General features: G+C 37.7%; 1 protein-coding gene across 1 annotated transcript in view; it reads right to left on the reverse strand.

Moving 5' to 3' along the window:
* LOC123514879 overlaps positions 1-13144 on the reverse strand; it is a 573117-nt gene that overhangs the window by 543689 nt on the left and 16284 nt on the right. Inside the window, exon 2 of the mRNA XM_045273138.1 lies at positions 6046-6199. Within this exon, the coding sequence (XP_045129073.1) occupies positions 6046-6111 (66 nt within the window). The 5' untranslated portion in view covers positions 6112-6199. The remainder of the gene's footprint in view (positions 1-6045; positions 6200-13144) is intronic.

Consider the following 13144-nt stretch of genomic DNA (forward strand, 5'->3'; position numbering starts at 1 on the left):
GACCTAAAGAAAAAGTAAAGAAAGATTGGTTTAATGCAAGGTGTGATAGGGCAAAGGAGAAAAGAGATGGAGCATGGAAAAGGTTGAGGAGAAATAGAAATCCAGCAAATAAGGAAAACTTCAAAGCAGCGAGAAATGAATATGTTAAGGTGATGAAGGAAGAGGAAAAGAACTTCGAAAAAAACATTGTCGAAAAATGTAAGGAGCAACCAAAATTGTTCTATAGATTCATAAATGGAAAAATTAGGCAAAAAGAAACAATAGAAAGGTTAAAAGGAGATAATGGGATGGTGGAAGAACCAAAAAGCATGGCAAAACTAATAAATAAAAAATTCCAGGAGGTCTTTACTAAGGAATCCAAATTTGAGAGGCCACAGAGTAATAGAGAGACAATCTATATGAATGAGATTAAAGTAACCAAGCTTGAAATAAAAGAGTTAATGAAGGAACTGGATGAAGAGAAGGCAATGGGACCAGATGAAGTCTCAGGCAGAATACTGAAAGAATGTAGGGAAGAACTAGCAAGTCCTATATACAACATCATAAAATGCTCAATAGAAAATGAAACAGTACCAGTAGAATGGAAAAGAGCTGAGGTGGTTCCCATATATAAGAGCAGAAGGAAAGAAGAACCTTTAAATTACAGACCGGTATCACTAACTAGTGTAATATGCAAGATGTGTGAAAGAATAATAAAGAAACAATTGATCGAGTTCCTTGAAGACAACAAATTAATATCAAATAGCCAATTTGGTTTTAGAAAAAGAGTCTTGTGTAACTAATTTATTGAGTTTCTATTCTAGAATAGTTGATAGAGTACAAGAGAGAGAGGGATGGGTTGACTGTATTTATTTGGATTTAAAAAAGGCGTTCGACAAAGTGCCACATGCAAGATTACTATGGAAGTTAGAGGAGAAGGGTGGCTTAAAAGGAAGCACATTGAGATGGATAGAAAGTTATTTGAGGGGAAGAGAAATAAGGACGGTAGTTAAAGATATGAAGTTCAAGTGGCGAGCAGTAGAAAGCGAAGTGCCACAGGGGTCAGTATTGGCACCAATACTTTTCCTCATTTATATTAAAGACATGCCAGAAGGAGTGAACAGCTACATAAATCTGTTTGCAGATGATACGAAACTGTGCAGAGTTATAAAGCAAAAGGAGGATTGTGAAATACTGCAAGAAGACCTAAATAAGATCTGGGAATGGAGTAAGAAGTGGGAAATGGAATTCAATGTGAACAAAAGCCATGTCATGGAAATGGGAAAGAGTGAAAGACGACCTGTGGGAATCTATAAGATGGGAGATGGAGTAGAACTGGAGAAAGTTAAAAAGGAAAAGGCCTTAGAAGTGACGATGGAAGAAAACAATCAACCAGTAAGCCATATTGATAGAATTTTTAGAGAAACATATAATTTGCTAAGGAATATTGGAGTAGCATTTCACTACACGGACAAAGAAATGATGAAGAAATTGATAAATACTATAATAAGACCCAAATTGGAATATGCAGGAGTAGTGTGGACCCCTCATAAAAAGAAACACATAAGGAAATTGGAGAGGCTACAAAAAATAGCTACAAGAATGGTTCCAGAATTTGAAGGGATGACATATTAAGGAGAGACTAAAGGCTATGGATCTACCAACCCTGGAACAAAGAAGGGAGAGAGGAGACCTGATACAAGTTTATAAATTGATCAACGGAATGGACCAAGTGGATAATGAGAAACTGATCCTGAGAGAAGAATATGACATCCGAAGCACAAGATCGCATAGTAAAAAGCTGAGAAAAGGAAGATGTCTGAGAGATATTTAAAAATATAGTTTCCCGCAGAGATGTATCAAGACGTGGAACAGTTTAAATGAAGAAGTAGTGTCTGCAACGAGTGTGCATACTTTTAAAGTAAGATTGGATAAGTGTAGATATGGAGATGGGGCCACACGAGCATAAACCCCAGGCCCTGTAAAACTACAACTAGGTAAATACAACTAGGTAAATACAACTAGATAAATACACACACACAAAATAAGATCTGGGAATGGAGTAAGAAGTGGGAAATGGAATTCAATGTGAACAAAAGCCATGTCATGGAAATGGGAAAGAGTGAAAGACGACCTGTGGGAATCTATACGATGGGAGATGGTGTAGAACTGGAGAAAGTCAAAAAGGAAAAGGTCTTAGGCGTGATGATGGAAGAAAACAATCAACCAGTAAGCCATATTGATAGAATTTTTAGAGAAACATATAATTTGCTGAGGAATATTGGAGTAGCATTTCACTACATGGACAAAGAAATGATGAAGAAATTGATAAATACTATAATAAGACCTAGATTGGAATATGCAGGAGTAGTGTGAACCCCTCATAAAAAGAAACACATAAGAAAATTGGAGAGGCTACAAAAAATGGCTACAAGAATGGTCCCAGAACTTGAAGGGATGACATATGAGGAGAGACTAAAGGCTATGGATCTACCAACCTTGGAACAAAGAAGGAGAGAGGAGACCTGATACAAGTCTATAAATTGATCAACGGAATGGACCAAGTGGATAATGAGAAACTGATCTTGAGAGAAGAATATGACATCCAAGCACAAGATCGCATAGTAAAAAGCTGAGAAAGGGAAGATGTCTGAGAGATATTAAAAATATAGTTTCCATGAGATGTATTGAGACGTGGAACAGTTTAGATGAAGAAGTAGTGTCTGCAACGAGTGTGCACACTTTTAAAGTAAGATTGGATAAGTGTAGATATGAAGACGGGGCCACACGAGCATAAAGCCCAGGCCCTGTAAAACTACAACTAGGTAAATACAACTAGGTAAATACACACACACACACACACACACACACACACACACACACACACACACACACACACACACACACACACACACACACACCGCGTAATGTAGTGGTTAGCATGCTCGACTCACAATCGAGAGTGTCCCGATTCGAGTCCCGGAAAGCGGCGAGGCAAATGGGCAAGCCTATTACCAGTAATGTCTAGCCCCTGTTCACCTAGCAGTAAATAGGTACAGGATGTAACTCGAGGAGTTGTGGCCTCGCTTTCCCAGTGTGTGGAGTGTGGTGTGGTCTCAGTCCTACCTGTTGATCGGTCACTACGTGCTCTGAGCTCTTTCCGTAGGGGAAAGACTGGTTGGCTGACCAGCAGACGACTGTGGTGAATAACACTACAATTTTTATCAATAAATCTATCATAAAACATAACTACAATTTTTAACAATAAATCTATCACAAAACATAATAAGAAAATTTTCTACTAAACATCCCTTGTAAAAAATATGTATGTATATTATGCAGAGGTGTATCTAATACATTATCAAATATGGTAATAAACAACAGCTCTTGTTTCCTCTTTTACTATTTGAAATTAAGCAATCAATGCATATAGCAAGCAGTCATGATAGACAGTTTCACTCATTTCATAATTTTATAACTACACCTTTTAACTTTCAAATTTAAAAAAATTGAACTTCAAATTAAAAAAACTGACTTTCAAATAAAAAAAAAGCTAACTTTCAAATTAAAAAAAAACTGACTTTCAAATTTAAAAAAACTGACTTTCAAATTTTAAAAAACTGACTTTCAAATTTTAAAAAACTGTCTTTCAAATTTTAAAAACTGACTTTCAAATTTAAAAAGTTGGCTTTCAAATTAAAAAAGTTGACTTTCAAATTAAAAAACCTTCTGAACTTCAAATTTAAAAAGTTTACTTTCAAATAAAAAAAATATTTATTTTGACTATTTCCACCATCACTGGTTTCCAGTGGCCACCACGCATTTTCACCATCACCCATTTCTGCTGACCCATTTCCAATACCACCACCCATTTCCACTCACTACTTATTTCCATTCACCCATTTTCACTGATCCAACTCCACCATCACCTATTTCCACCATCACCCATTTCCACCACTACCCATTTCCACTCACCTATTTCCTCCACTACCATTTCACCATCACCATTTCTGCCAACCATTACACAACCACCACCACCACCACAACCACCACCACCACCACTGCCACCACCACCACACACAACACACTATCACACACCACTTGCCACCACCACTGCACCACCACTGCCATCACCACCACCACCACACCACCACCATTACCACTGCCACTATCACACACCACCATCACCACCACCACCACCACCACCACCACCACCACTATCACCATCACCATCATCACCACCACTACCACCACAACCACCACTATCACCACAACCACCAATATCACCTCTACCATAACCACAGCCTCCAACACCACCACTACCACCACAACCACCACCACCACCACAACTACCACTTTCACCAGAACCATCACCACCACCACAACCACCACTATCACCACTACCATCACCACCACCACCACCACCACCACCACCACCACCACAACTATCACCACCACCACCACCAGTTGTGATGGTGGTTGTAGTTGTGATAGTGGTTGTAGTTGTGATGGTGGTTGTGGTGTGATGGTGGTGGGTGGTGGTGGTGGTGGTGGTGGTGGTGGTGGTGGTGGTGATGGTGGTGGTGGTGGTGGTGGTGGTGGTGGTGGTGGTGGTGGTGGTGGTGGTGATGTGTGGTGGTGATGATGGTGGTGGTGGTGGTGGTGATGGTGGTGATGGTGATGGTGGTGGTGATGGTGGTGGTGGTGGTGGTGGTGGTGGTGGTGATGGTGGTGGTGGTGGTGGTGGTGGTGGTGGTGGTGGTGGTGGTGGTGGTGGTGTGGTGGTGGTGGTGGTGGTGGTGGTGGTGGTGGTGGTGGTGGTGATGGTGGTGGTGGTGGTGGTGGTGGTGTGGTGGTGGTGGTGGTGATGGTGGTGGTGGTGTGGTGGTGGTGATGGTAGTGGTGTTTGTGGTGATAGTGGTGGTGGTGGTGGTGGTGGTGGTGGTGGTGGTGGTTGTGGTTGCGGTGGTTGTGGTGGTGGTGGTGGTGGTGGTGATAGTGGTGGTTGTGGTGGTGGTGGTTGTGGTAATGGTTGAGTAGAAATGGGTGATGGTGGAAATGGGTAGTGGAGGAAATGGGTGAGTGGAAATGGGTAGTGGTGGAAATGGGTGATGGTGGAAATAGGTGATGGTGGAGTTGGATCAGTGAAAATGGGTGAATGGAAATAAGTAGTGGTAGTGGAAATGGGTGGTGGTAGTGGAAATGGGTCAGCAGAAATGGGTGAAAGTGGAAATGGGAGAGTGGAAATGGGTGATGGTGAAAATGGGTAGTGTTGGAAACCAGTGATGGTGGAAATAGACAAAATTATTTTTTTTTTCAATTTGAAAGTAAACTTTTTTAATTTGAAGTTCAGGTTTTTTTAATTTGAAAGTCAACTTTATTAATTTGAAAGTCAACTTTTTTAATTTGAAAGTCAACTTTTTTAATTTGAAAGTAAGTTTTTTTTTATTTGAAAGTTAGTTTTTTTTAATTTGAAAGTCAGTTTTTTTTTATTTGATTTTTTTTTTTTTTGAATGTAAGTTTTTTTTAATTTGAAAGTCAGTTTTTTTATTTGAAGTTCAATTTTTTTTTATTTGAAAGTTAAAAGGTGTAGATTTATGATAGGTGTTTTAAGTTATGATGTACATATGCCTTTTCTATGACACATTTGATAAATTTATTAAAAATACAGCTCCTATTTCACAATAAAAGTATCTCAAAGTGTCTTATGTCATTCCTTCATCTAGATTTTTTCCTTCTCCATTAAGCCATGAAACACCTTTATGATAGATGTTTTAAGTTATGACATAAATATGCCTTTTCTATGACACATTTGATAAATTTATTAAAAATACACAATAAAAGTCTCCAAGTCAGTCTTATGTCATTCCCTCATCTAGACCTTTTCCTTCTCCATTAGGCCATCAAACATCTTGAAATTCATATCATAGCTAAGAACAGAAAACACCAGATTCTGTAAATATCAAAACCATCTCTCACAGAAGGACATGAGTCAAACACTAAATATATTGACTATTACTAAACAATTAATATGAGCAAATATGAAGAGGTACTGTAAATATATACCTGTGGTGGAGTGTTTGGTGGCCCCTCCTGTGGGTGCTCCTGATTGGCTATCATTGCGATGGTCATAGCGCTGTTGTGAGGTGGCGGTGCAGGCCTGTCCCTCACCCAGTGGAACGACCAGATCCCGCACTTCTAACCATGCATCCACTTTGAACTGTCAAAGGTATTTTCAAATAAAGTATTTTTTTTTTTCCTTGATGTAACAACTTTGTATATTAATCATTAAGTACCATAAGCATTAATTCTTTACAAGAGTTATGGTAGGAGAGAGAGAGAGAGAGAGAGAGAGAGAGAGAGAGAGAGAGAGAGAGAGAGAGAGAGAGAGAGAGAGAGAGAGAGAGAGAGAGAGAGAGAGGAGCCTTTTTGTCTGTTATTCACTAAAGGAATATCATTAATGTCAAAATTTTTGGGGATCTGATTCCCTTTGAGACTTCTCGCATCTGGCCAAAAACATCTCTAACTTTACTTAATCATCTTTCCTTCCTTTATTTCATCCTGATGGCACCACTGCCCTCTCACCTGTTTCTAAGGCTGAAGAACTCTTCTCTCAAACATTTGCTGAAAACTCTACCTTGGATAACTGGGTTTGTTCCTTCCTCTCCCCTCCCCTCTCACTGCTAGACTTCATGTCATAAATTAAAATCAATCTTCTTTCTCTTCTCTAACACAAGAATAAACCAGCACTCTCAATCATTCATCCCTTCCTTAGGTAAACTCTGGAACTCCCTGTCTACTTCTGTATTTCCATCCACCTATGACCTGAACTCATTTAAGAGGGAAATTTCAAGACATTTATCCCATTCTTTTGGTTAATTCTTTAGAACCTTTTCAGGGACTGGCATCTTAATGGGTAATTTTATTCATTAGACAGAGCTGGGTGTTGTGCCAATGAGGTAAAACTTTGCAATTTTCCCGGACCATGAATTTCAAGATCGCAAAGTCAAAAGTTGCAAACACCTGAAAACATTGGACAAAGCAGTCACACCACCAATTTTCTGCAACTTTTGCCATATTTGAACAGGAAAAAGACAACTGTTTGGAAAGAAATTACCACAGCTGTTTTAGGCCAGTCTGAAATTCTGACTTGTCTATATATGTCAAATTTGAGTTGGTAACAGCTAACGTCATTCTTATCCGATTTTCAACTTTTATTATAAATTAAATTCTTTGCATTATATGAGACTGATGTTACATTGATAAGGTCAACAAGCTCCTTGCTCCTCAAAGGGAACATGGATCTCCTTGAGGAGATAAGCCAGAAAATGAAGAAAAGATAAGCCAGAAAATGAAGAAAGAGGAGGATGACCTGTAAGGCTGTGTTTGAACTTTAAAAAAAAAAAAAAAAAAAAAAAATTTTAAGGTAATAAATATGTTATAAAAACAAGTTTCTGTTATCACACTAAAAGTTACTTTGGAATTTTGCAAAGTTGCTGTGGGGGAAAAAAAGGTAGCAGTTGCTAAGTCACAAAGTTGCAAGTCGGACTGGGGGAAGGACCAGTGCCAAAAATAATCACGAAGTCCCAGTCACACCTGAAAAATATTTAACTGCTGTCCAGCTCTGACTATAAAACCTGTGCTAACATAACTGGTGTTGGGCAAAGAACTATGTATTAATTGGTAAAGAGGTTCAGAGATGACTGCAATCCAGGGCATAAAACAAGGTCCTAGCAAGGAAAGAAAAAGTTACTCAGCAGACATGACAGCAAATGGATTAAAAAAGAAAAGAATTCTTGTGTTCTTGGTGATATGTCTCCAAGGACTATATAGAATAGCCTTCCTGGTGGTGCAATGGTTAGCATATCCAACTCACAATCAGAACTAAGGTGTGAATCCCAGGTCAGACTTCTATACAAGTGTGTGACCCCTGTTAACCTTGCAGTGATTAGGCACCTGGTATAAGTTAGATGTGACGTGACCCACTGCTAAGTAGAAGAAACAAACTTCAAATAAGAAAATACGCACAGGGTGGCCTGACCATCCCAGGCCTTGATTCATCTAGCAGCTGCAGTATCAAAAATTGTCAGATACCATTACAGGGTTGAGACAGACTTGAGATAATGCAATATGTGAGTATATAATATGTACCTAATATGTGAAGATTCAGCTGAAAGGGTGCCAAATAAAAACACCAAAATATTATTAATTATCATCATTACTACCTATTACCTAAAAACCTGAACACTGTTGTCACATAGCAAAGCCAAAATAACTCCAATAAAAATATTGGTATGGTTACTAGGCCAAAAATCAGAAAGATAAAAAAAAATGAATGAATAAAGAAAGAAAGAAAGAAAAAGAATTTTCAAAAAATTAACCACAGACTATTTTACTTTGTTACCTGCACTAATGGACAAATGCTGATAGCATTAGTATAGCTGATACTGTTAGTGAAGAAATGGAGCAGTTTTCTTTGTTTCTTTTTATCATAAACTGTCAAACAGCCAATACTGCATAATTCACAAAAGTTTTACATTCATATTCCAGTCAAGTTTTTCAAAGTTCAATCACAACTTTTATGGATAAGTAAGGTGTTTGCATTTTACACAACATGAACTATTTCCTTTATTCACTCAGACTATGGTTGGAGTCTAAACTGAGCCAGTTTAATTACAAATGGAAAAGAAATAAATCAGAATGAATTCCGTGTCTAGAAGTAGTGCCAGCTGTTTATCCAATAAGTAGCTTCTCATGACCTGGTCTGCATTGTAATATTTCTTAGATCATCCACTCCTTGCTCTTTCTTATTCTTGAATTAGTTCTATTTCATTTTTACATTGCTTTCTTAGTCCTCTAAGACTTAGTCCTCCTCGCCAAAGTCTGCCTCCTCCTGCAGAAATTGTGGCTCCCTCGTTCTCCTGTATCCTGTCCCTGATCCACGCTGCTGCCGCCTGCTCTATCGACCACTTAAGAGACCAGCAGAGGATTGAGTGTCACCATCAGGCATTATGACGCTTTCCGTTTTCAATGCTACAAGTATCGTCGCCGTGGTGTCATGGTTCGGAGGCACAATGTGGTATCCGCCAGGCTCCGTCTCGGCTACAGGCCTGTGTGGCAGGTTGCTGGCCAAGTGGATGTCCCGCTCTTTCCCTCGTGTCATCTGTGTGGTATACCCAAAGGAAATTCTCTGGACCACTACTGCCTCCACTGCCCAGAAGTTGATGGTTTGCTGCCTCGTGGCCTCTCCCTTCTCGACGTTTGTCGGCACCTCTTAAATGAAGATAACCTGGATGTCCTCCTTGCCCGCTGTCCATGCTTTGGTGGCTGTTAGTTTGTAATATTCATTATCTTAATGTTGTACCTTATTGCTCACTTCATAATATTACCTTGCTACCGGTATAATGTATTAGTTTGACACATTTGTGCGTAATAAATTAACTCAAACAAACAATCTCTCTCTCTCTCTCTCTCTCTCTCTCTCTCTCTCATTCTTTTTTCTTTCTTTCATTCTTTTATTCATTTTTGTCTTCACTTTCACTAAAATCCACATCACTCTCAAATGACATGTATATATCACTATCCATCTCGTTGTTGTGATATCTCCCCTCATGCGGAGGGGACGTTCCACCCATAGTGTCATGGGAGTTGCCAGGTCTCCTCCAAGATGGAAAGATGTGAGCCTAGACCGAGATGAAATAACAAAACTGGCAACTCAGCTCGTGGACAGTGTTGCCTGATACATACACTCGCCCTCCGACTTGAGTAAGAAAACGGGAAGTTTAAAGAAGTGATGCAAAAAATCATGATTACATGAACGATCACCGCCGCACGAAACATACCGATGCGATCGTTCATGAACGATCACCGCCGCACAAGGGTTAAGATCATCAACATAATAAAGTTACTTACATACATACATTAGTGTACATTATAATGACTTAGTCTTAAATTAAACTGTTTAAATGTTTAACTTCATAATTTTTACTTTCATTAAACCTTTCACTGTACTATGCTGCACTCTCGCTTAGTTTACTCTCAATGGAAGTTCAAGTCAGGGGTCAAACTTGTTATAATTGGTTCACTTAACCCGTACAGCATCAGAGATGTACAAGATACGTCAGCTACTCTGAGCAAACCGGGCATCAGAGACGTATGAGATACGTCGGCGAGCTTTCTCGTGTTTTCAGAGGGTCTCAACACCTACCATTATACTGCCATCATGCACTGTAGACATTGCTCATGCTGCCTCCTCGTCCTTGCTAACATGAATGCTTCCTGTATTTATTTATTACAATTCTGAACTTTAGCAGTTTCTACTGCCTTCAGCTAGGTGTAGCGGGAAACTGACGCCTCAACTCCGCTAATATGAACATAGCATAATTTCCATTACTTACTCTTACCATTTCAGTTGTTTTTGGTAACTGTTATATTGTGGTAGTGAAAACTTTGTATGACATAAATAAGAATTTTCCAATTGCTTTGTTATAAGGAAAAACAAGTACATATTACTCGGAAAATATTTGCACCGTGAAAGGCAACACTCCCTTGCGATATCTCGTGTCTATTTTTATCCACAAACACTCCCAAACAGCAAAACATGACATGTTGTTTTTCTTTCAACTCAGGAACGATACTATGCATGTGTCCAACTCGGGGATCGACTGGTGAGAAACGAGGAAGCGAATAAACTAGTCACACAAGGCTTTGCTAAGTCGCTAACCTTAGCGCAAAATATCTCGCACCAATTAATACCACTTCCAGTCAGTTCTGGGAGGAATGACTGTCATTTTCATTTGTTTCACATCATTTAAGACTGGTTTAGCAAAAAAAAAAAAAAAATCCATGATGTGGCCAGCACTTGAAATCACAAAGTCTCAGATCTGCTGACACTGTACGGGTTAACAAAAATTGCTTAACGAACTTTTTTTTTAGGAACGTAACCTGTCCGTTAAGCGGGGGGTTGCCTGTATATATATATCGGGGGGTTGCCTGTATATATATATATATATATATATATATATATATATATATATATATATATATATATATATATATATATATATATATATATATATATATATATATATATATATATATATATATATATATATATATATATATATATATATATATATATATATATATATATATATATATATATATATATATATATATATATATATATATATATATATATATATATATATATATATATATATATATATATATATATATATATATATATATATATATATATATATATATATATATATATATATATATATATATATATATATATATATATATATATATATATATATATATATATATATATATATATATATATATATATATATATATATATATATATATATATATATATATATATATATATATATATATATATATATATATATATATATATATATATATATATATATATATAAGTATATATATATATATATATATATATATATATATATATATATATATATATATATATATATATATATATATATATATATATATATATATATATATATATATATACACAGTAAGTCCTCGTTATACGGTAGTTCTTTATCCGGTAAATTCACAGTTATGGTATTTGGACATTACTAACCTCGATTCGATATACGGTAAGAAAAATTCACAGATACGGTATCCGCTCATGTCATCCGAGAGGGCCCAGCGCAGGGGAGCAGGAATGATGACATCATCCACGCCATACCTCCCCGCCACTTATAGTACTGACTTTAACTTGACCACCTTTGGAGCCTAATATCTCTTCCCCTCCCCCCTTTGATTTAACTGCATTACATATTAATTACATGCATCACTATTTAGATGAATAAATGGAATATTAAATAGTTTATTGTAAGCACAAATATATTCATAATATAATAATCATGGCAAACACTAAACGCCTACTACCAGCAGCAAACCATGCAGCAACTGATAAAGGGCACAGATGGGCCTGGCAAGCCCACTATCAGTGAATGATGGAAGTCGTATAACATGAAGCACGCCTTAGATAACCTCAAGTCATCTTGGGACAAAGTGAAGACATCTACCATGAACTTGGCGTGGAATAAAATATGGCCAAAATGTGTGCATGACTTCCCAGGCTTCGCTGAAGACGACATCGGTGCAATTATTGATCAGAAATGACAGCAAATCTGTGCCATAGGGCTGGCTTCGATGAAGTTGATGATGATGTTCAAGATCTTTTGGAAAGCCATGGTGAACCTCTCTCAAATAATGAACTTATAGAGCTAGGCAAGGCATCACAGGAGGCAGAAAAAGAGGGAGACGAGGAAGAAGAACCTGTGCATGGCCTGGACATCAAAACTCTTATAGAGAATGTCTCGGTGGTATCGAAAAAGCTCTGGAAACCCTGAAGGAATGTGGCCCAAATCCTGCCAGGAGTAGCAAAGTGGCTCATGACGTACAGAAAAGTATCAACATTTATCAAGAAATCTGTGATAAAAAAACAAGAAAAACTAAACAGTCCTCCATCTACTCGTTCTTCAAGCCAGTCAGACATGCCGTCCTTGTGCCGACCCTGCTACAGCTGGCCCTTCCTCAATATCCTCTTTCTTGAAACCATTGAAACATGCCGACCCTGCTACAGCTGGCCCTTCCTCAATATCCTCTTTCTTGAAACCATTGAAACATGCCGACCCTGCTACAGCTGGCCCTTCTACATCTTCTTCCGACAGTGCAGACGACGACGCCTTATCCTCGTCTGCCCACTCGGCGGAAGATGAGTAAGGGCTGAAATCCCTACTGTCCTTTAGCCTCGGGAAGGACATCATCTGATAGAATACATGGCAAGTGAAAGGTAAATAAAAACATTTTCTGTGTATTTCTTTGGCGCAGTACTTTACTTTTTACTTTTTTTTTTTTTCTTTAATGATTATTTTCATGTATTTTCATTTCTGTAGCAGTGACTTGACATGCTGGAATGCATTCCCTATTATTACATGTAATAATGGGTTCAGTATACAGTAAATTTGATATGTGGTAAGGTTTTCAGGAACGCATATGTACCATATAATGAGGACTTACTGTATAAAATATATATATATATATATATATATATATATATATATATATATATATATATATATATATATATATATACATACAGTAAGCCTCC

This window comes from Portunus trituberculatus, chromosome 38 (assembly GCF_017591435.1).
Source record: "Portunus trituberculatus isolate SZX2019 chromosome 38, ASM1759143v1, whole genome shotgun sequence".
In the NCBI taxonomy this organism is placed as follows: Eukaryota; Metazoa; Arthropoda; class Malacostraca; order Decapoda; family Portunidae; genus Portunus; species Portunus trituberculatus.